A 26,051-nucleotide genomic window follows, 5' to 3' on the forward strand; every position below is an offset into this window, starting at 1 on the left:
GCAGAGAATGCTACACATACAGTGATGGGCTGCTTTTTAGCTCTGTTTAGGCAACTTGATCGGTGATACCGGCAGGTGTCAGAGCCCTACTGATCTGAATATTGATTACCTATTCCAGGGATAGGTCATCAATATCATATTCCCGGACAATCTGATAAATGAGCACGTACAACAAAATTCAAGTTTTGCAAATATGGTAAATTCTGAACAATGCTACATAATGTACTTACAAAATTAAAAGGAAAAAAAAAAGGCTTTTCAAAAGTTTTTTCATGAACAGAAATATGATGGCAGTCGGCTAAATCATTTGATAAAGTGCAAGAGTGCCTGCGGGATACTACTGCAGGGAAATGGTAACCAGATCACACTTTCATAGTCGTGCCAAGTTTATGTTCGGCTTAGCTTGCCTACAAATAAGCCTTATAGATAAATTCAGAATAAATAGAGAAACAACTAAGTATTAAAGTACTTAAATCAAGCAAAAGGCAGTAAATGTATAGTAAAATCACACGGCAACAGTTTGGCCACTGGTTTGTTGACATTAAGAGTGAACTGCAAAATAGAAAAAAATGGCCAATACCAGCTTGTAGACATACTAAAGACATTTTTTTTTTTTTAGAAAAAATTTCACTGATCATGTCAATGGAGAAAGTGAAATGACATAATTGGATTTCCATACGTCTTAAAGGGAATTTGTTACCAGGTTTTTGCTACCTCATCTGATAACAGCATAATGTAGGGAAAGAGATCCTGATTCCAACGATGTGTCACTTAGTTTACTGGGTGCAGCAGTTGTGACACAATCACAGGCTGAGCATGTAGCAGAGCTCAGAAAGCTGATCCCGTCCATACACCACAGCTTTGTGTGTACAATGTATTCAGACAGTAAGCTGCTAATCACTGGGGGCGTGATTGGGCTAGCAGGGATGTGAGCTGTAGGCCTGGTAGTGATAATCTCCTGCTGATAAAATACTAATTGTATTGAAACAACAGCACAAGGCCTAATACATGACACATCACTGTGTCCCACCTCATGCTCCCATCAGATTACATAGCAAAAATCTGCTGACACATTCTCTTTAAAAGGAATGTGCTGTCAGAAAATTAACTGTTGTTTAAAATCAGGTTTCTTTGCCTATCTTTTTTTAATCTTGGCAATTAATTTTTTCCTTTATATCATGGTCTTATTAAAAAATGATCTTGCAATTTTGGAATTAATTTAGATTCATACTCCTCGTCCTTTCAGTATGAGTTGTCAGCAGGCTCACTATCATCAGAGGCAGTTCTACAATAACACCTCTATATACTGGAGATTACACAGGATCACAATAGGCCATAGCACAGCTTCCCCTGTCACAATGACCTATGCACACGCTCATTAGATGCTTCAATACAAAAGATAGGATCAAAGTTTGTTCATTACTGTTAATATATGTGGATTTCCTCAAACAATAAAGTTTGAGGAAATGCAGTACGGGATACAGGAAAAAAAAATAATTGCCAAAAAAACACTTTACTTATGGCACATTCCCGTTACATGGTGCTTCATTTATTTCACACTTGAATCCAATGTCAAGGTTTCCGTTAGTGGCAAGTGATGGCAGCCCAGTAAGCACCATAGTCCCATATTTTTTTATAATGGACGGACGGGACACATCTTAAGAAGGATGGGCGATTCCTAAGATCTGTTCTGTAGGAACACGGACAGAATGTGCTTCAAGTGGAACAGCCTTTCTTTTAGCGAGGTCATGGAGAGAATCAGCATCTGGTATGTCGGATCCAATGGTAACACAGACAAGAGCCACCAACACCAGTTCGGACCGTCTGGAGATCCCTGCAAAAGAGACAAAGAAAACGAGATGGAAAAAGACCTAAAAAATGAGCATGTTCAGTCACAATGGAAGTTCATAAAACAATAAACCTATAAATCTGGCAAGAACATGGTGAATAATGTCCCGCTGACCAGTTTCATCTCAAGCTGGTGGCCAGATAAGGCCCTACTGTCTTACCGGGAAGTGTGAAGGCTTAGCAATCTTTAAGAAGAGCGGGACAATCTGATGGGTAACTATCCCCTTAAAGAGGGATAGGATCAGGTCTGTTGGACTTTTATTGGCTGATCTGAAGATTACCCACTGCTGAAGGAGCCTGGCGAAACCTTTCTCCACTTTTTACATGGAAAATACATGTCCACTCATTCAAGAGTGTTCATGCATATGAGGGAGTCAGGAAGGTCAATAGTATGCCGAATGAATGGTTGTAATCTCACGTGTATAGCCAGCTTTAGTTTTATTGCAGAGGGGAGAGGCTCCTGCTGCAGCCCATGGTCTAAAGATTACTGGGTGGATGGTGGGGGGCACAGCTGAGCTCCGGAGAGCACAGAAGAGACTTCTTGCTGTATATTGATTCGGTTTTAATTTGTGACAAAATAGGATCAAAGAAAACAAGCAGATAAAAAAAAGACGAATAGTAGAAAATGAATTTAAAAAAAAACTCTATCTCTAGTGGTCCTCTAAAAGAGAATCTGTCAGAACAATCCCCCACCACCACTAAAAAAGCAAAATATTTATTTGGTCAAGTTCCTCCCTGACTATTAAAAAAAAAAAGCTCATTTAATTTATATACAAAAGAGATTTAAGTGCTATGGGCGTGTCTAAGCACTTCCCAAGCCTTCGCCTCCCTGACTCAGTCAAGTGCTCATGCTTGCTGCCAGACTGCTCAAGGAGCGGTTTATCTACCGGAAGACAAAAGAATCAGCCTTTGAAACTGCAAAGGCCCAATCCTTCTCTCCCAACATGATCTGTCGTGGCACAGTCAAGAGCCCCCCGTACACATCAGATGGTGGTCTGGTCCCACCATTATCGACAGGTTCAGAAAACTGTCATCTAAAAAAATGTATCCTTCCCCTTCCATGCTGTAAGTGATCAGAGAAGCACGCAGGGCTGTGGAGTCAGAGTCAGAGTCGGAGTTGTGGAGTCGGAGCCCATTTTGGTGGAGTCGGAGTTGGAGTCGGTGTCATGGAAATTGAGGAGTCAGTCGGAGGTTTGGCTTACGGACTCCACAGCCCTGTCAGGGCTGTGGAGTCGGAGTCGTGGAGTCAGAGTCGGAGCCCATTTTGGTGGAGTCGGAGTCATGGAAACTGAGGAGTCGGAGGTTTGGCTTGCCGACTCCACAGCCCTGGTAGCACAACATCAAAAAAACAAGATCATTCCCAAACTCATCTGGTTTTATTAATCAGATTTTCCTAAAAAAAAAAAAAAAATACGAATAATTAATTATTTTAGTAAAACAATTACAGGCAGAGAGCACCAGAAAATACTGTCTTAACACCAAAGATATATGGATCAGACCGCAGATATGGCAGTTGAACATCACAGACTATTCTCCGATTCCAGAATATTAAGGAAGCGAAAAAAATAAAAAAGGACAGTAAAACACTCATTTATAATGCCCTGTTTGGGTGAAAGCGTCCCCTCGGAGTCTTTAAGTATGCTATTTTGGTTTTGAGAACATTTTCCAGTCATTTGCTTGCAAGCACCTGGCGGCTTTTTAATGGACAGCCGCATCAATCTTGCTTTCAGAAGCCGGCAGTGTGGGCAAGGAGGAGGACTGCGGGGTGCGAGCAGGGGGAACAGCTCTACACGGTGCACTGAGTTTGCTAACATCAGTTTTTAACCACCTCCATGCCATGAAACAGACTGTTCATATCTGCTGAGTATTACTATTACAATCACAATATTTGACTTTTTCGAGGGTAGCTCCACCCAAAAAAAAAAAAAAAATCGCAAAGTCCTTTGCTATTTTGATTTAGATTTCAGATTAATTTATTCTTAAACAAGATCTACTACTTGCTAAAAATCTGTAGTTTTTTTTAAACCGGATGTAAACACCGCTGTTCTCCTGAATCCGGCGTTGTTTTTCTTTTGTTTCTGCGCCCCTCCATTCCCGAGATATGGCCTCCTCTTCACGGTATAGAAATCTCGTCCTTTTAGCCAAGTGGGTGTGGTCCTCCACATTTCCATGGCACCTTCTTGATGATCATGCCTAGTTGACTAAAAAGGCTAGACACAGTGGCATGTATAAGTTTGGGCACCCCTGGTCAAAATTACTGTAAGGCTATAAAAACGCGATAAAAACGCATAAAAAATGCATCCTATCATTTAGAATGCATTCTGCAATTTTTGTGCACATGATGCGTTTCTTTTCCGCGAAAAAATCGCATCGCGGTAAAAAACGCAGCATGTTCATGATCTCTAAAAGGCCTAAAGTTAAAAATGACATCATTCCTTTGTATTTTAGGAAAATATATATATATATATATATATATATATATATATATATATATATATATATATATATATATATATATATATTCATCGTTTTCATTTTAAAAATCATAAAAAGGGAAATGGGTTGATGCACCCTTGGAGATTTGTGAGCTCACATAACTTTGACCAAGGTTTCATACCTTAATTAGCCTCTTAGGGTTATGGCTTGTTCACTTTAATCATTAGCAAAGGCCACATGATGCAAGTTTCCCAGCTTTATAAAAACTCAGCCTCCTCTAACTTTGTGCCCGAAAAACTGCCGCCATGGGTTCTTCTAAGAAGCTGCCTAGCACTCAGAAAATGAAAATGGTTGAGGCCGACAAAGCAGGAGAAGGCTATAAGAAGTTAGCAGTTAACATGGACAGTGGAGGTCAAGATAGACCAAGCAACATTTCAGTGAGAACTACTCGTAGGATTGCTAGAATAGCAAATCAGAACCCCCGTTTGACTGGAAAAGACCTTCAGAAAAATTTAGCAGACTCTGGAGTTGTGGTACATTGTTCTACTGATCAAAGACACAAGCACAAATATGGCCTTCGTGGAAGAGTCATCAGAAGAAAACTTCTCCTGCGTCCTCACCATAAGGGCTGTCCCACACGTCCAGATAATTCCGGTACCGGAAAAAATCGGTACCGGAGTTATCCGTGTCCGTGTGCCCGTGAGCTCACGTAGGCCATACGTGCGGCACACGTGTGCCGCCCGTGTGGCGAGTGGGTACCACACGGAGCGTGCAGGAGACAGCGCTAAAGTTTAGCGCTGTCCCCTGCATCGTGCTGAAGCCGCGATTCATATGTTCTGTGCAGCAGCGTTTGCTGCATAGAAGATATGAATAATAGTGTTTAAATGAAAGATCTATGTGTCCGCCGCCCCCCCACCCCCCCACCCCCTGTGCGCCCCCCCGCTGTTCAGAAAATACTCACCCGCATCCCTCGTTGGCTGTCGCTCCTTCCTGGTCTGGCCGCGGCTTCCACTGTATGCGGTCACGTGGGGCCGCTCATTTACAGTCATGAATAGGCGGCTCCACCTCCCATAGGGGCGGAGTCGACTATTCATGATTGTAAATGAGCGGCCCCACATGACCGCATACAGTAGAAGCCGCGGCCAGACCAGGAAGCAGCGACAGCCAACGTGGGAGCGGGTGAGTATTTTCTGAACAGCGGGGGGGCGCACAGGGGGTGGGGGGGCGGCGGACAGGTAGATCTTTCATTTAAACACTATTATTCATATCTTCTATGCAGCAAACGCTGCTGCACAGAACATATGAATCGCGGCTTCAGCACCATGTGGGGGGGACAGCGCTTACTGTAGCGCTGTCTCCTGCACGCCACAGGGACCGCACACGGAGAACGTCCGTGTGAGGTCCGTGTTTTACACGGACCCATTGACTTTAATGGGTCCGTGTAATACGTGCGCTCCCACGAACACTGACAATTCTCCGTGTTTGGCACACGGAGACACGGTCAGCAAAAAATCAATGACATCTGCACAGATGCATTGATTTTAATGGGTCTACGTGTGTCAGTGGCTCCGGTACGTGAGGAAACTGTCACCTCACGTACTGGAGATACTGACGTGTGAAACCGGCCTAAAATTCAGAGTCAGAAGTATGTAAAAGAACATCTAAAGAAGCCTGATGCATTTTGGAAACAAGTCCTGTGGATCGAAGAGATCAAAATAGAACTCTTTGGCCACAGTAATCAAAGATATCTTTGGAGAAAAAAGGGCACAGAATTTCAGGAAAAGATCATCTCGCCAACCAATAAGCATGGAGGTGGATCAATCATGCTTTGCGGTTGTGCTGCAGCCAATGGTACGGGGAACGTTGCATGGGTAGAGGGAAGAATGGACTCAATTTAATGTCATCAAATTCTTGATGCAAACATAACACCATATGTAAAAAAGATGAAGTTGGAAAGAGGATGGCTTCTACAAATAGATAACGATCCTAAACAAATGTCAAAATCCACAACTGACGACCTCAAAAGGCACCAGCTGAAAATTTTACAATGGCCCTCACAGTCCCCTCTTCTGAATACCATTGAAAATCTGTGGCTAGACCTCAAAAGAGCAGTGCATGCAAGAGGACTCAGGAATCTCACAGAACTGGAAGAATTTTCCACATTAAAATTTTCAGCCGTTATTGAGATATTTACATTTTTCTTACGCTTATAGCTCGGTGCCTTGGAGACCGACCACTGCTGCCAGACCTCAAAAGATGTGGAGAGCCCATAAGCCCTTTTCTATTGAGCGTGTAAACTGTTATGAAGCTTCCCAGTTTCAGCGCAGTGCTTACAAGCTAAACAGCAGCTTCAAGACAGTTTAAATGCTCAACAGAAAAGTTTGTAAGCGCTGCACCTTTTGCTGTCCAGCAGCGGTGGTCGGTCTCCTAAGCAACAAGCTTTAAAACTAAAGAAAAGTGTTAATATCTCAAGAATGGCTGCCATTTTTAAAAAGCAGTAAATTGCAAAAGTGTTTGTTTGCACCAGCTCTATCTAAAAATATCCATCTATGAAATTAACTCTATATCATATGTTAAGAATAGCAGTTTTCATGAGCACAGACAGAACAACAAGCACGAACAATTAATACGAGATCCCTTTAAGTAAAGCAAATGTAACGCATAATTATCTTAACAGAATAATATTATCACCTAGAAACTTGGGCCCTCTTACCAGGGGATTTCAGCTTAGCTTTAAGCCTGGCAAACAAAGGTAGGGTTTACAACACAGCAATTAGATCCCCCCCGCTGGGATCTGGGGGATAATGTGATGGTTATGAATAATTTAATACTGTCATTGTGTACCTAGTCCCGTAACAGGTGCTGGGAATTACACTGATTTAGGTTTCCGTATCCCCTAGGTAAATGTTACACACAGCCACTGTCCCCTCAGCATCTGTACTGGGATATCATAATTGGGAGTATTATTGACACTGCCTCAAGCTGGACAAAGTAGAGGAGTTCTAGATCTTCTACACCGTGTTCCAAATTATTATGCAAATTGGATTTAAGTGTTATAAGATTTCATTGTTTTGTTTTTCAAATAAACTCGTGGATGGTATTGTGTCTCAGGGCTCAATGGATCACTGAAATCAATCTTAAACACATGTTATAATTAGTTTCCCAGGTGATTCTAATTAAAGGAAAACTACTTAAAAATGATGTTCCACATTATTAGGCAATCCACAGTTTTCAAGTAACATTGAAAAGAAAAAGGATTTCTCTGCTGCCGAAAAGCATCAATTAGTGCAATGCCTTGGTCAAGGGATGAAAACATTAGATATTTGATGAAAACGTAAGAGTGATCATCGTACTGTGAAGAGATTTGTGACTAAAACATAGCACAGACAGAGTTCATGCAGATAAAGGCATAATGAGGAAGGTTTCTGCCAGACAAATTCATTGGATTAAGAGAGCAGCTGCCAAAATACCATTAAAAAGCAGCAAACAGTTATTTGAAGCTGCTGGTGCCTCTGGAGTTCCTCGAACCTCAAGGTGTAGGATCCTTCAAAGGCTTGCTGTGGTGCATAAACCTACTATTCGGCCACCCCTAAACAGTGTTCACAAGCAGAAACGGTTGCAGTGTGCCCAAACATACATGAAGACTAATTTTCAAACAGTCTTGCACACTGATGAGTGTCGAGCAACCCTGCATGGTCCAGATGGATGGAGTAGTGGATGGTTGGAGGATGGCCACCATGTCCCAACAAGGCTGCGATGTCAGCAAGGAGGTGGAGGAGTCATGTTTTGGGCATGGGGAAACAGCTGGTAGGGCCCTTTAAGGTTCCTGAAGGTGTGAAAATGACTTCTGCAAAGTATATAGAGTTTCTGACTGACAACTTTCTTCCATGGTATAAAAAGCAGAAACGTGCCTTCAGGAGCAAAATCATCTTCATGCTGACAATGCCCCATCTCATGCTGCAAAGAATACCTCTGAGCCATTGGTTGCTATGGGCATAAAAGGAGATAAACTCACGGTGTGGCCACCATCTTCCCCTGACCTCAACCCTATAGAGAACCTTTGGAGGATCATCAAGCAAAAGATCTATGAGGGTGGGAGGCAGTTCACATCAAAACAGCAGCTCTGGGAGGCGATTCTGACTTCATGCAAAGAAATACAAGCAGAAACTCTCCAAAAACCCACAAGTTCAATGGATGCAAGAATTGTGAATGTGACATCAAAGAAGGGTCCTATGTTAACATGTAACTGGGCCTGTTAGGAGGTTTTGGAGTTAAATAGCTTTTTTGTTCAGTGAATGTGACCTCCTAATGCTGCAAATTCCACAAATGAGCATTTTCAGTTCTTTAAAACATATCAAATGTTTAGAAATTCGACTGTGCATAATAATTTGGAACAGTGCATTGTGAGTTTTTATTCATTTTGGAGATTATACTGTTATCATTGGGAGGTTTCTTCAGTAAAATTCGATGTATAATCTAACGGGTGATGACTTTTATTAGACTGACTGTCATTTGCACCGACCATTTAGGAAAATCCGAGAAAAATGTCACTTGCATAATAATATGGAACATGGTGTATATAAACTCCTTTAAAGTGAATGTCCGGCCTTAAGCTACAAGTCTGCGGTGACTGTGACGGCAGACTTGTGAATCCTCACATCGTACGCACTGCGAGGATTCTACGGTGCCGGCGCGGGCGGTCATATCACCACAAGTATATAACATCCATACTTCCGGCCACATTCCGACTAGACTGTATCTGCGCACGTCTAGTCAGAATGTGACCGCATGTAAGCAAATCTCCTAAATGCGGTGTCACGACCGCTGCTCCCAGCACCGGAGAATCGTTACAGTGCACGCTTTATCTGACTGCAGACTTGAAGCTTATGACTGGACATCTCTTTTAAAGTTTTAACCCCTTCACGACATCTGCCGAACATGTAAGGCGCAAGTCGGAAGCAGATATATGTAGCGGGCTCATCCAGCAGTCCCGCCCCATACCTGGCAGGTGATGACCGTGTATTACAGCCAGGACCTGACGCTAAAAATTGAGGGTGCGCAAGATTGTTAACCTGCTAAATGCTGCGGTCGATCCCTGACAGCGGCATGTGTGAGCGTCATTCTCTCCGCTCATCGGCGTGATCGCGGCTCGCTCATGGGTTGTCATGATAGTCGGCGGTCAGCTGATGACCCCCATACCTGACATTACACAACTCCTTTGAAACTGTCTGTGGCGGGGCTTAGAAAGTGACCAATATTTTCTGCTATATGCAGTGATGCTGTTTATACAGTGTCATTGTAGTACAATTTCTTAATAAAATGGCGCTGGAGTCAACGCGTGTGTAGTGTATCCCGCGAAATCCAGGGCGATTTTGTTGAAGACACTGTGTGAATTCGCAATCACAGTGTCTTCAATAAAATGGTGCCATAGTGCAGTAAGCTGACTCCGGCGACACATTACGCAGGCGCCACCCATCCCAAGGTATCCACCGTTATATATACGATGTCAACATTCACAGCAGGGACTCCACACAGCTGATCAGTGAAAGTGCGCCACAGATTTGACATGGATGACCTATTCTAGGGATAATAATCAGTAACCTAAACTTTGGACAACCCCTTGATATAGGAGGAATGGTTAGCAGGGCTTGCCGGCAATGACACAGCACATTGTTAGCGGACCCCGTCATAAAATCATGGGCAGTTTTAGAGTGGAGAAGACAGACCATATTCACACCTTAAGACCATGCACACCCCTTATTATGACCGTGTTCACACCTTAAGACCATGTTCACACCTTCATTAACACCATGTTCTCACCTTAATTAACACCATGTTCATATCTTAAGACAATGATCACACCTTCCTTGAGATCATGTTCGCACCTTAATTAAAGGGAACCTGTCACCTGAAGTTGGCGGGACCAGTTTTGGGTCATATGGGCGGGGTTTTCACGTGTTTGATTCACCCTTTCTTTACCCGCTGGCTGCATGCTGGCCGCAATATTGGATTGAAGTTCATTCTCTGTCCTCTGGAGTACACGCCTGCGCAAGGCAATATTCAATGTTCATATCTTAAGACCATGTTCACATCTTAATTTATTTATTTTTTTACAATGGGATCTTATGGGCGATGTCAAATTAGTTTCAGCCTCTCGACAAGTGTGAAAGGAGATCTTTAGAGTAACTTTATATTACAAACATTCTGCCATCTACTTTTTTTTTACGACTGTATACAGCAGGCTGAGATTAACGCGCAGCGCAGCGGACGCTGTGTGCGGCTTAACGATCGCTGCTGTACCTGCGGAGAACATGTGGGACGGTAATAAAACGTGGAGCGAGATCAGTGTGTGATTATCAGAGGCTGAGAGTAAACTTGGATGCAGGAGAACAAATGTGCGAGCGAAGGGTTGAAGCAAGTCGGATTGGATTCTGAGCACGTCTCACCCACATCTCCACCAGCCCACGAGATTGGGTTATAGCAGGACATACATAAAAGTGGTACGAAAAAAAAGAAGGTGGAAGGCAAAGTCCATTGAAATTTTTGGGTTTCATTTTTCACGGCTTTCAAATTACCTGAGATCATAATTCCCCAAGTCAGAACAATTAAAAGGTTTTTTTTATATGTTAGAGGTAAGAAAAAAAATGTCTTAGATATATCCATCTCCAATATCCTATCCCAATATGTAGTACTAGATGGTGGCTTGATTCTAATGCATCGGGTATTCTAGAATATGTATGTAGTTAATTTATGAAGATTTAAGAATAATGCAATAATACACAGGATTCGGCCGGCCGCGACCAATCAGCGAAGAGTGGTTCAAATCCCGTGCCAATTCGCGGCCGGACAGCGCCGGTCACTGATTGGTTGCGCCCATCGTATATAACACAATCCAAGTAGGATATAGCACAGCCACGCAGCATATAACACAGCCATGTAGCATATAACACAGCCACGTAGTATATTGAATAGCATATAACACAGCCCACGTAGTATGTAACACAGCCACGTATATAGCACAGCCCATGTAGCATATAACACAGCCCACGTAGCATATAACACAGCCACGTAGTATACTGCACAGCCCACGTAGCATATAACAGCCCACATAGTATATAGCACAGCCATGTTGTATACACCACAGCCACGTAGTATATAGCACAACCACATAGTATATAGCACAGCCATGTAGTATACAGCACAGCCACGTAGCACATAACACAGCCCACGTTGTATATATCACAGCCACATAGTATATTGCACAGCCATGTAGTATATAGCACAGCCACGTAGTATATAGCACAGCCACGTAGCATATAACACAGCCACATAGTATATAGCACAACCACGTAGCATATAACACAGCCACTTAGTATATAACACAGCCACGTAGTATATAGCACAGCCACGTAGTATATAGCAAAGCCACGTAGTATATAGCAAAGCCACGTATATATAGTGCACAGCCACGTAGTATATTGCACAGCCCACATAGCACAGCCCACGTAGTATATAGCACAGCCCACGTAGTATATAGCACAGCCCACATAGTATATTGCACAGCCACGTAGTATATAACACAGCCACGTAGTATATTGCATAGCATATAACACAGCCCACGTAGTATATAGCACAGCCCACGTAGCATATAACAGCCCACATAGTATATAGCACAGCCATGTTGTATACACCACAGCCACGTAGTATATAGCACAACCACATAGTATATAGCACAGCCATGTAGTATACAGCACAGCCACGTAGCACATAACACAGCCCACGTTGTATATATCACAGCCACATAGTATATTGCACAGCCATGTAGTATATAGCACAGCCACGTAGTATATAGCACAGCCACGTAGCATATAACACAGCCACATAGTATATAGCACAACCACGTAGCATATAACACAGCCACTTAGTATATAACACAGCCACGTAGTATATAGCACAGCCACGTAGTATATAGCAAAGCCACGTAGTATATAGCAAAGCCACGTATATATAGTGCACAGCCACGTAGTATATTGCACAGCCCACATAGCACAGCCCACGTAGTATATAGCACAGCCCACGTAGTATATAGCACAGCCCACATAGTATATTGCACAGCCACGTAGTATATAACACAGCCACGTAGTATATTGCATAGCATATAACACAGCCCACGTAGTATATAGCACAGCCCACGTAGCATATAACACAGCCCACATAGCATATAAGGCTGGTTTCACACTTGCGTTTTTATCTGCATGCGTTTTTTAAGTGAAAAAACGCATGTAAACGCGGTAAAACGCATGCGTTTTTTAGACGCATGCGTTTTTATAGAAAAACACAAGAAAACAAGAAAAAAACAAAAAACCCTACCCCTAACCCTACCCAGTGGCCACTTATATAAGTGCCACGTATATAAGTGCCACGTATATAAGTGCCACGTATTTAAGTGCCACGTATTTAAGTGCCACGTATTTAAGTGCCACGTATATAAGTGCCACGTATATAAGTGCCACGTATTTAAGTGCCACGTATTTAAGTGCCACGTATTTAAGTGCCACGTATTTAAGTGCCACGCATTTAAGTGCCACACATTTAAGTGCCACGTATTTACGTGCCACGATATTTCAGTGCCACATATAACCACGTAGTTATAGTATTTATAGTATGCGGCACTTAAATACGTGGCACTGAAATACGTGGCACTGAAATACGTGGCACTTAAATACGTGGCACTTATATACGTGGCACTGAAATACGTGGCACTGAAATACGTGGCACTATGACTGTCAGAAAATGTTCAATAAACGGTTAGGGGTGAGGTTTGGGGTAGGGTTAGGGTTTGGATCCCTTTATCACCTTGATGGTGGTGGGTGACTTTTCAGTGTGTTTTCTGTTTTTTTTCTATAAAAACGCATGCGTTTTTAACGCAAACAAACGCATGTGCTTAAAAACGCATGCGTTTACATAAACGCGCCAAAAAATACTACAGGTTGCATTTTTGAAAATGAACGCATGCAGAAAAAAAACGCATGCGTTTGAAAACGCGACCAAACGCATACAAAAAAACACATGCGTTTTCAATGTTAAATATAGGGGGAAAAACGCTGCAGACAAAAACGCAAGTGTGAAACCAGCCTAACACAGCCATGTAGTATATAGCACAGCCACGTAGCATATAACACAGCCCATGTAGTATATAGCACCGCCACATAGCATAGGCAGAATCAATAGTAAAAAGTGAAGCGGTGTTTAAATCCCGCCCCAATATCGCTGATTGGTCGCGGCCAGCCGGGCGCGACCAATCAGCGACAGGCGCAGTCCGGCCGCGAATTGGCATGGGATTTGAACCACGCTTCACTGACTGGTCGCGCTGTTATGACCCCAATGGCAGAGGGTCTCAGAAGTTATTACCAAGTCTGCAAACACAAAAACCAGCTCATAGGGCAGTGGTAACTAGGCTGACCGTATACCTGATCCTAGCACCACAAATAGCAGCAGCCGGGGAACGTACCTACGTTGGTTCTAGACATCTCGCGCCAGCCGGAGAACTAACTAACCCTAGAAGGGAAAAGATAGACCTTTCTTGCCTCCAGAGAAAAGACCCCAAAAGTTGGATACAAGCCCCCAACAAATAATAACGGTGAGGTAAGAAGAAAAGACAAACGTAAGAATGAACTAGGTTTTTAGCAAAGAGAGGCCCACTGACTAATAGCAGAATATAGGAAGATGACTTATACGGTCAGCAAAAACACTATCAAAATTTCCACGCTGATTATTCAAGAACCCCCGAACCGTCTAACGGCCCAGGGGGAGAATATCAGCCCCCTAGAGCTTCCAGCAAAATCAGGAATCACATTTAGTACAAGCTGGACAAAAAATAAGAGCAATGCAAATATCCAAAAAATAAGGAAGCAGGACTTAGCTTATTTTGCAAGAACCAGGACCAGCAGACAGGAGCAAACAGAAAGGAACTGATTACAACGATGCCAGGCACCAGACTGAAAATCCAGGAAGCTTAAATAGCAACACCCCTGGACTAACGAGCCAGGTGGGTACAAAGATGAGGAAAGAAACTCAAAGTGTCATGTCGCTAGTGACCACAAGAGGGAGCCAAAAAATCCAATTCACAACATCGCGCACTGTATTTAAATCCCGCACCAATGTCGCTGATTGGTCGCGGCAGGCCGGGCGCGACCAATCAGCAAAGCTTAGTTCAAATCCCGCGCCAAATTCGCGGCCGGACTGCGCCTGTTGCTGATTGGTCGCGCCCAGCCGGCCGCGACCAATCAGTGACGCAGGATTTCTGTGACAGACAAACAGACGGAAGTGGACCTTAGACGATTATATATATAGATGTGTAATCATAATAATATTAGCAAATACCTCCAATTAGAGATGTAGTATAGTTCTTCTGATTCGCTATGTCTCTTTTCTCATGTGCAGGCATTGCAGGACCTTAGATATCCATGGTTACGACCACTAGCTAATTGTCACTACATCAGTGGTCGTAGACATGGATAACTAGGGTCCTGCAATGCCTGCACATGAGGAAAGAGACATAGCGAATCAGAAGAACTATGATACATTTCTAATTGGAGATATTTAGTAACATAGTAACATAGTTATTAAGGTTGAAGGAAGACTTTAAGTCCATCTAGTTCAACCCATAGCCTAACCTAACATGCCCTAACATGTTGATCCAGGGGAAGGCAAAAAAACACCATGTGGCAAAGAGTAAGCTACACATTGGGGAAAAAAATTCCTTCCCGACCCCACATACGGCAATCAGACTAGTTCCCTGGATCAACACCCTATCAAGAAATCTAGTATATATAACCTGTAACATTATACTTTTCCAGAAAGGCATCCAGACCCCTTAAATTTACGTAATGAATCACTCATTACAACATCATACGGCAGAGAGTTCCATAGTCTCACTGCTCTTACTGTAAAGAATCTGCGTCTGTTATTATGCTTAAACCTTTTTTCCTCCAGACGTAGAGGATGCCCTCTTGTCCCTGTCACCGGTCTATGATTAAAAGATCATCAGAAAGGTCTTTGTACTGTCCCCTCATATCTTTATACATTAAAATAAGATCACCCCTTAGCCTTCGTTTTTCCAAACTAAATAGCCCCAAGTGTAATAACCTATCTTGGTATTGCAGACCCCCCAGTCCTCTAATAACCTTGATCGCTCTTCTCTGCACCCGCTCTAGTTCAGCTATGTCTTTCTTATACACCGGAGACCAGAACTGTGCACAGTATTCTAAGTGTGGTCGAACTAGTGACTTGTATAGAGGTAAAATTATGTTCTCCTCATGAGCATCTATGCCTCTTTTAATGCATCCCATTATTTTATTTGCCTTTGTAGCAGCTGCCTGACACTGGCCACTGAATATGAGTTTGTCATCCACCCATACACCCAGGGCTTTTTCATTGACGGTTTTGCCCAGAGTTTTAGAATTAAGCACATAGTTATACATCTTATTACTTCTACCCAAGTGCATGACCTTACATTTATCCCCATTAAAGCTCATTTGCCATTTATCAGCCCAAGCTTCTAGTTTACATAAATCATCCTGTAATATAAAATTGTCCTCCCCTGTATTGATTACCCTGCAGAGTTTAGTGTCATCTGCAAATATTGAAATTCTACTATGAATGCCCCCTACAAGGTCATTAATAAATATATTAAAAAGAAGAGGGCCCAATACTGACCCCTGTGGTACCCCACTGCTAACCGCGACCCAGTCCGAGTGTGCTCCATTAATAACCACCCTTTGTTTCCTATCCCCAAGCCAGCTCTCAACCTACTTACACATATTTTCCCCTATCCCCATTATTCTCATGTTATGTATCAACCTTTTGTGTGGCACCGTATCAAAAGCTTTTGAAAAGTCCATATACACTACATCTACTGGGTTCCCTTGGTCCAGTCCAGAACTTACCTCTTCATAGAAGCTGATCAAATTAGTGTGACATGAACGGTCCCTAGTAAACCCGTGCTGATACTGGGTCATGAGGTTATTCCTCTTCAGATACTCCAGCATAGCATCCCTTAGAAAGCCCTCCAGGATTTTACCCACAGTAGAGGTTAAGCTTACTGGCCTATAATTTCAGAGTTCAGTTTTTGTCCCCTTTTTGAATATTGGCACCACATTTGCTATACGCCAGTCCTGTGGTACAGACCCTGTTATTATGGACTCTAAAGATTAAAAATAATGGTCTATCAATGACTGTACTTAATTCCTGCAGTACTCGGGGGTGGATCCCATCCGGGCCCGGAGATTTGTCAATTTTAGTGATTTTTAGACGCCGCCGTACTTCCTGCTGGGTTAAGCAGGTGACACTTAATGGGGAATTTTTGTTATCACTGATCATTTTGTCTGCCATGGGATTTTCTTGTGTAAATACTGATGAAAAAAAGTCATTTAGCATATTGGCTTTTTCCTCATCCTCATCCACCATTTCACCCAGACTATTTTTAAGGGGGCCAACACTATCATTTTTCAGTTTCTCACTATTTACGTAGTTAAAGAATATTTTGGGATTATTTTTACTCTCTCTGGCAATGAGTCTCTCTGTCTCAATCTTTGCTGCCTTGATTTGCTTTTTACAGAATTTATTTAATTTTCTGTATTTATTTAATGCCTCCTCACTACCTACTTCCTTTAATTCTCTAAATGCTTTCTTTTTATCACTTATTGCGCCCCTTACAGCTCTATTTAGCCATATTGGTTTCCTCCTATTTCTAGTATGTTTATTCCCATACGGTATATACTGTGCACAGGTCCTATCCAGGATGCTAATAAACGTCTCCCATTTTCTTTGTGTATTTTTATGTCTCAGGATATTGTCCCAGTTAATTGCACCAAGATCATCTCTCCTCCGTTGGAAATTTGCCCTCCTGAAGTTTAGTGTCCTTGTCACCCCTCTACTACACATCTTATTAAAGGAGACATGAAAACTTATTATTTTGTGATCACTATTCCCCAAGTGACCCCCAACCCTTATATTTGATATGCGGTCTGGCCTGTTGGTTAATATTAGGTCTAGCAGTGCCCCCCTTCTTGTTGGGTCCTGAACCAGTTGTGAAAGGTAATTGTCTCTCATAGTTGTCAAAAACCGATTACCTTTACTGGAACTGCAGGTTTCTGTTCCCCAATCTATTTCAGGGTAGTTGAAGTCCCCCAACTAATTTGCTAATAATATTATTATTACACCTCATACATATTGGGTTAGGATCTTGGAGATAGGAATACCACTGTAAGCTTGAAAAAATAAATTGGGTTTACAGTTAGGTCCATATATATTTGGACAGAGACAACATTTTTCTACTTTTGGTTATAGACATTACCACAATGAATTTTAAACAAAACAATTCAGATGCAGTTGAAGTTCAGACTTTCAGCTTTCATTTGAGGGTATCCACATTAAAATTGGATGAAGGGTTTAGGAGTTTCACCTCCTTAACATGTGCCACCCTGTTTTTAAAGGGACCAAAAGTAATTGGACAATTGACTCCAAGGCTATTTCATGGACAGGTGTGGGCAATCCCTGCGTTATGTCATTCTCAACTAAGCAGATAAAAGGCCTGGAGTTGATTTGAGGTGCGGTGCTTGCATTTGGAAGGTTTTGCTGTGAAGTAAACATGCGGTCAAAGGAGCTCTCCATGCAGGTGAAACAAGCCATCCTTGAGTTGTGAAAACAGAAAAAAACATCCGAGAAATTGCTACAATATTAGGAGTGGCAAAATCTACAGTTTGGTACATCCTGAGAAAGAAAGAAAGCACTGGTGAACTCATCAATGCAAAAAGACCACAGACAAAGACGGAAGACAACAGTGGTGGATGATCGCAGAATAATCTCCATGGTGAAGAGAAACCCCTTCACAACAGCCAACCAAGTGACCAACACTCTCCAGGAGGTTGGCGTATCAATATCCAAATCTACCATAAAGAGAAGACTGCATGAAAGTAAATACAGAGGGTTCACTGCACGGTGCCACTCATAAGCATCAAGAATAAAAAGGATAGACTGGACTTTGCTTAAAAAAACATCTAAAAAGGCCAGCACAGTTCTGGAAGAACATTCTTTGGACAGATGAAACCAAGATCAACCTCTACCAGAATGATGGAAAGAGGAAAGTATGTTGAAGGCGTGGTACAGCTCATGATCCAAAGCATACCACATCATCTGTAAACCACGGCGGAGGCAGTGTGATGGCTTGGGCATGCATGGCTGCCAGTGGCACTGGGTCACTAGTGTTTATTGATGATGTGACACAGGAATGAATTCTGAGGTATTCAGAGCCGCCATACTGTGTGCTCAGATCCAGCCAAATGCAGCCAAACTGATTGGCCGTCGTTTCATCCTACAGATAGACAATGACCCAAAACATGAAGCCAAAGCAACCCAGGAGTTAATTAAAGCAAAGAAGTGGAATATTCTTGAATGGCCAAGTCAGTCACCTGATCTCAACCCAATTGAGCATGCATTTCACTTGTTAAAGACTAAACTTCAGACAGAAAGGCCCACAAACAAACAGCAACTGAAAACCACCGCAGTGAAGGCCTGGCAGAGAATCAAAAAGGAGGAAACACAGCGTCTGGTGATGTCCATGAGTTCAAGACTTCAGGCAGTCATTGCCAACAAAGGGTTTTCAACCAAGTACTAAAAATGAACATTTTATTTAAAATTATTGAATCTGTCCAATTACTTTTGGTCCCTTTAAAAACAGGGTGGCACATGTTAAGGAGCTGAAACTCCTAAACCCTTCATCCAATTTTAATGTGGATACCCTCAAATGAGAGCTGAAAGTCTGAACTTCAACTGCATCTGAATTGTTTTGTTTACAATTTATTGTGGTAATGTCTATAACCAAAATTAGAAAAATGTTGTCTCTGTCCAAATATATATGGACTTAACTGTATGTTGCCATTTTTCGGAGGACTCTTATTTTTTCATTGATGGAGCTGTGTAAGGGCTTGATTTTTTGCATTGTTTTTATGGTTACAATTTGTGTTTTTTTTCTACTTTTTTTTCAGAACATGAAGTGACCAAGAATCGCCATTGCAGCGATAACAAATGCATTTTTTAATTTTTTACTTTTTTTTATTAACTTTTACTTATTTTTTAATCCACCTAGGAGACTTTAACCTGTGATCATCGCTTGTACGATACATTGCAATGCTCCAGTATTGTAGTATACAGACAGTATGGATGAAGATCTCCCGTGGGAGTACAAATATGTCAAAGATGTACCGAGAATGCATTGACACACCCCAAATGCACTTCAATGCTAAATTGGTTTGAAGCTTGATTTCTTAGCACTGGCATAATTTTATTTATACCGCCATACTACTAGGTGCAGTAGTAAAACTGTCCCGACAGGCTCCCATTAAATGGCGCAGGACTCCATCAAGTGGACTCTGTATGTGATCAGCACAACTGACTTCTTTTGAGCATGATCACCATAACACTGTACCATTTATCCTGCAGTCCTTGCCGTGAGCACTGACCTGTATGTCAACCTCTTTGGCAGGTGGACTGTCCTTGCCGTGAGCACTGACCTGTATGTCATACTCTTTGAGAGGTTGGCTGTCCTTACCGTGAGCACTAACCTGTATGTCATTCTCATTGGGAGGTGGACTGTCCTTGCCGTGAGCACTGACCTGTATGTCATCCTCTTTGGGAGGTGGGTTGTCCTAGCCGTGAGCACTGACCTGTTTGTCATCCTCTTTGGGAGGTGGGCTGTCCTTGCCGTGAGCACTAACCTATATGTCATCTTCTTTGGGAGGTGCGCTGTCCTTGCTGTGAGCACTGACTTGTATGTCATCCTCTTTGGGAGGTGAGCTGTTCTTGCCATGAGCACTGACCTGTATGTCATCCTCTTTGGGAGGTGGACTGGCATGATGCATGAAGATGCGGCGTGGAAGGCTTCCGATGTGCTGGGAGAAGCATTCCTCCATCTGCTGATACACCATGTCATGTAATCCTTGTACTTCCTGCAATTCTTCGCCCTCCAGCTTCTTGTCCGCAAGGTACTCTATCTCCGCTTTGTGATATCCATCTAACAGGCCCCTTTGAAGTACCCGGAAACGTCTTCTCCCTTCTGTCTCCACCAATGACCGACCGTCGGGTAAATAGTCCAAGTGCTGGATCTCCAGCATACACCCGTAGTCTGCAAAGCTGCACAAACCAAAAATCATGGATGAAGGATCAATAGCAGACAGTGAATAATTAAAAAGGACCTGTCACTTGGCAGAAATATATGATTTATTTTACCTAGTGTAAATACTTTATGTTCCCTGTGTTGGCAAGGTAGAAAATTTGAATGCTCCCAAATTTGTTTTCCACAGATAATAGCTGGTGGCTGGGTGGACTGCATCAGGAGACTTTGTGATCAGTTTGTCACAAAGTAGGCATTATCCATAGCATAGAACCCCTTTAAAGAGAACCAGTCACTTGCCATACATATGTCATTTTTTTATCTGGCACAAAAGCAGCTGTTCTCCTGAATCCGGCGTTGTTTTTCTTTTGTTCCTGCGCCTCTCTGTTCCAGAGATATGGCCCCTTTTTCCCTGTATGTAAATCTAGTCTTTTCAACTAAGTGGGTGTGGTCCTTAAAAAGAGTTGCAACGACTAAATTTACATACAGGGAAAAAGGGGCCATATCTCAGGAACGGAGAGGCGAGGGAGCAAAAGAAAAACAACGCCGGATTCAGGAGAACAGCGGCTTTTATGCCAGATAAAAAAAATGACATATGTATGGCAAGTGACAGGTTCTCTTTAAAGGGGTTCTACGCTTTGGATAATGCCTACTTTGTGACAAACTGATCACAAAGTTTCCTGATGCAGTCCACCCAGCGACCAGCTATTATCTGTGGAAATTGTGGGAGTGAGCATTTAATTTTTCGACTGCGCCAACACAGGGAACATACATTATTACCCAGCACTCATTCCATTCAATGCATTGTCTATGTAATTAGGAAAAAGGACAGATCCTCCAGATATAGTTGTGACTACATAAAACATATCTCTCTCTTTCTGGGACCGAATTGAAAAGGGGTCTTCAACCCCGTTTTCCTGAAACGCATTGGATCTTTTTGGGTCTGTGCTACTGTCCGTAGCTATATGGTGACGTCACACAATGCAGTATCCAGGAACTCACAAGGATACCTTTTCATCAATGTGAGGGCTACTGGCCAAGGTGCTCCTCAAACGTGATGACTACTTGGATGTTCATATACTCCACTTGCCTCTTAAGTACAAACAGTTTTATAGATATTGGTAGTGTTTGGGTTAATGTATAGCGGTACAGAATGATGTGAAGCTTTGGAAGAATACACCTAGGACATGTAGGATTACCGATCAGTACCTTTTTCCGCTTTCATATAAACACATCCCAAAGCTCTTAGTCCCAGCTTCGAGGCAGCGGCGCATCATGAGGCGGTAACGTGGTTCGAACACATGGAGAGGACAGGCGACTCCGGGGAAGGCCACGGTACACACGAAGATCGGCACGTTACTAACCAGACTGAAACCAACCGTAAAGAACAATAAGTCAGTAACTTTTATGTGGAGTCAGACATTGTGGACTGTGGCGAGAGCTTCCTTCATGACACACCACATCATCCAGTCACTTATTACCGGAAGTATATTTTATGGAAGATTTTTTCTAGTAACTCGAAAATCTGTATCTGGAATGAATTTTATTTATAGTTTTACAGCTCTAATCCCTATTACTTGTATGGTTTTAAAGGGATTGTCCACTAATGGAAAACTCATTTTGCCCACAACATATCCTAAAAGAAAAAGACAGCACTGGTCCTCTCCTCCGAGTACAAGAAGATACAGAGCTCAAAGCTGATCCAATGAAGTAAGTAAGTATGCTTTGTTTTATTTTATCTCGTACACTAGCGGTACTTACTAGTGGACAACCCCTTTAAAGAGGACCCGTGACCTCAAAATGTATTTTTTTTCTATGATGTGAATGTCACTCTTCTCCCGATTCCGATGTTGTTTTTCTTCCGTTCCTGTGTCTCTCTGTTCCGGAGATATGGCCCAATCTTCCCTGTGTATAAATCTAATCTTGTTGTCCAAATGGGTGTGGTGATCACCTCTTTGTGGGCGTCATCATGAAGATCCCGCCCCCTTGGCTTACAAGACTATATTTACATACAAAGAAAAGGAGGCCATAGCTCAGGAACAGAGAGGCGCAGGAACAAAAGAAAGACGACGCCGGACTCAGGAGAACAGCAGCATTTACAGCAAATAAAACATTTTTATATTATTGACAAGTCACTGGTCCTGTTTAAAGTCATTTTCTTCTCACATGGGTTATCCCGGGAACATTCGTTACCTATCCAAGGATAGATACAAATGTATAACAGCTGAGGGAAGATTCGGCCACCGATCTCTAGAATGGAGAGATCCGTAGACCCCTGTGTGAAAGGAGTAGTAGACATGCAAGTGCAAATTTTTTTTATTTTACTTTTTTCGAACATGATGATTGTCTGATCGCTTGTTCTATATACGGCTATACCACCGTGGGACTCACAAGAGTACCAACATGATCAGGGCTGAGGAGTCGGTAAACTAAACCTCTGACTTCGACTCCTCAATTTCCATGACACCGACACTGACTCCGATTCCACCAAAATGGGCTCTGACTCCGACTTCACGACTCCGACTTTACGACTCTGACTTTACGACTCCGACTTTACAGCCCTGAGCATAATAGCTGTGAAAAATTCAGCGGCCTCTTAGAATGGGGGGTCTCAACGTCCCTTTGTGAAATGAGCGGCTTTCATGAATGCATACTACTCTTCCATTTAAACCGGGCACACCGACCCCGTTCTTCCAGCGATCATACATTTATTCATCTCATGTAATAATGTTGTGGGTGTGACAAACCCTTCCACCTGATACCAATTAGCCGATACTCTGCATTATGTGACAAAACAAACTCAATCATTCTATCAGGGTTTACAAAAAACAGTGCGTTTTCCTGCAGAGGTGGCCCTAAGCAGAAGACCAATTTGCCCAAATGGTTCATCTGACATTAGAAGTAATAGATTCAGAAAGAGAATTCATCATATATTTTACACCAGAAAACTGGGGCAGAAAAGTTGCTAAATAAGCACATTTAATAGAAATAAAATAAATTTAAAAAAAAATAAATAATGGGCACATTTAACACAAATAAAATAAATAAAAATAAAATAAATAAATAATGGGCACCTATAAACACAAATAAAAAAAATAAAAATAAAATAAATAAATAATGGGCACATTTAACACAAATAAAAAAAAATAAAAAAAAAAATAATGGGCACATTTACCATAAATAAAAAAATAAAAATAAAATAAATAAATAACGGGCACATTTAACACAAATAAAAAAATTAAAAAAAATAAATAAATAATGCCCAAATTTAACACAAATAAAAAAATAATGGGCACATTTAACATAATAAAAAAAAATAATGGGTGGAGTTTGGCAAGAGGGGTGCAGCTTAGAGATGACTGACAGATCGGCTATAAAAAGGAGAAAATTACAGAAGGGTACATTTTCTGACTCAGGAGCACGGACTGCCCAAAAGATGTGCCAAATTTAGCATGAGGGGTGCCTTTTGATGAATTTGGCACATGTCACTCCATCGGGCTTGATGAATGACCCTGTCAGCTACTACCCGGTGATATCAAATATATTAATATAATTTAGATATGAAATGCAGCTACCAATCACAATCCAGTTTATATTAAAAACTTGTACTGGAAAAATAGAAGCAAATTCCTGATTGTCTGCAGCGGCTCCTAATGGGGAGAAGACACCTGTACCACCTGTAGCTATAGCACCCTGTGCCAAAAAGACCTTTGATCTCCGCTGAGCCGGTGACGAGCCCAATCTGCAGACTTCAGAGGGAAGTAAATTACATACAGGTGGAGGAATCCTCATTTTCTGGCCTCGAAGGTCAGGACGAGCACATTAATTACGGCAGAATATCTAAGGGCAAATTTCTAATTCCACCTGCCGAGGCTCTATATCAGAGTAATTACGGAGGGGCCCACAATTAGTGATCTCTGTTATCCCGTGAAGCTGCTCTCGCTATAGCAATTATCTTTTCTTCAACCTGAATGTCTCATTCACTTTCGAGACGGAAGGCGCAGCTCGAGACACAATGGCTTGATATGTGGCGGCTGCGGGTTTTCATTTCTGCAAATTTTCATACTTTGCGTATGGACTGTGATATCAGAAGCGGCCGTAGGTTTCCTATCCCGAACTCACCGGCCTTATATAAACCTGTAGAGAAGCTGTAGAGTTCGGGTCAGGTCATAGCAGTCCATACTTGGACAATGATCATCAGACGTGCAAAACCGGCTTGTCACGTCATTATTACCAACTAAACTGTCCCCATTGTGTCCTTAGTGATGTGGTGAGTATCACTAACACATTGTTTTCAACCCAAACGGCGCCGTAATAAACTCCAAAAATCACTTTATATTGTACCTTCTCATTCAGTCATAGGGGTGGGACCTCATTTTATTTCAGTAATGAGATTGTCATATTGTCAACGCCTACGCACTCCGACTGATGTTCCGAGGTGCGCTGAAATCACGGGAATCTGTTCTAAAATCCCGCGCTTGCACAGTGTCGAGCGGCTCCCCGCGGCATGCGCTGTTATGACCCCAGTGGACAGGGTCTCAGAGGAACGTGTAAGTCTGCAAGATACAAAAATCCAGCTCATAGGGCTGTGGTAACTGGGTTGACCAAATAGCTACTCCTAACGCCAACACTAGAAGTAGCCGGGGATCATGCCTACGGTGATCGCTAGATGACACGCGCCAGCCGGAGAATCTAACTACCCCTAGGAGAAGAAAACAAAGACCTCTCTTGCCTCCAGAGAAAGGGACCCCAAAGCAAGATACAAGCCCCCCACAAATAATAACGGTGAGGTAAGAGGAAATGACAAACACAGAAATGAACTAGGTTCAGCAAAGAGAGGCCAGCTTACTAATAGCAGAATATAGCAAGATAACTTATCTGGTCAACAAAAACCCTATAAAAATCCACGCTGGAGATTCCAGAACCCACGAACCGTCTAACGGTCCGGGGGGAGAACACCAGCCCCCTAGAGCTTCCAGCAAAGGTCAGGATACAGATAGGAACAAGCTGGACAAAAATACCAAACAAAACAAAAGCAAAAAGCAAAGAAGCAGACTTAGCTTGGAAAACAGGAACCAGGATCAGAGGACAAGAGCACAACAGATTAGCTCTGATTTCAACGATGCCAGGCATTGAACTGAAGGTCCAGGGAGCTTATATAGCAACGCCCCTGAACTAACGGCCCAGGTGAGGATATAGGAAAAGACAGACGCTCCAGAGTCAAATCACTAATGACCACTAGAGGGAGCAAAAAGCAAAATCACAACAGTACCCCCCCCTTAGTGAGGGGTCACCGAACCCTCACCACGACCACCAGGGCGATCAGGATGAGCGGCGTGAAAGGCACGAACTAAATCGGCCGCATGAACATCAGAGGCGACCACCCAGGAATTATCTTCCTGACCATAGCCCTTCCACTTGACCAGGTACTGAAGCCTCCGCCTGGAGAGACGAGAATCCAAGATCTTCTCCACCACGTACTCCAACTCGCCCTCAACCAACACCGGAGCAGGAGGCTCAGCAGAAGGAACCACAGGCACAACGTACCGCCGCAACAAGGACCTATGAAACACGTTGTGGATAGCAAACGACACAG

At 42.6% G+C, this 26,051-nt stretch overlaps 1 protein-coding gene across 2 annotated transcripts in view; it reads right to left on the reverse strand.

Annotated features, from left to right (window-relative positions):
* Positions 1-1,176: 1,176 nt before the first annotated feature.
* The window catches only part of LOC143776709 (LON peptidase N-terminal domain and RING finger protein 1-like), a 55,564-nt gene continuing 30,689 nt past the window's right edge, over positions 1,177-26,051 (reverse strand). For both annotated transcript variants that reach the window (XM_077266391.1, XM_077266390.1), the window contains exons 9-11: positions 21,665-21,823; positions 20,163-20,475; positions 1,177-1,834 (exon numbers count right to left, since the gene is read on the reverse strand). In XM_077266391.1, the coding sequence (XP_077122506.1) occupies positions 1,679-1,834; positions 20,163-20,475; positions 21,665-21,823 (628 nt within the window). In that variant the 3' untranslated portion in view covers positions 1,177-1,678. The remainder of the gene's footprint in view (positions 1,835-20,162; positions 20,476-21,664; positions 21,824-26,051) is intronic.

Source organism: Ranitomeya variabilis, chromosome 5 (genome assembly GCF_051348905.1).
Source record: "Ranitomeya variabilis isolate aRanVar5 chromosome 5, aRanVar5.hap1, whole genome shotgun sequence".
Lineage (NCBI taxonomy): Eukaryota > Metazoa > Chordata > Amphibia > Anura > Dendrobatidae > Ranitomeya > Ranitomeya variabilis.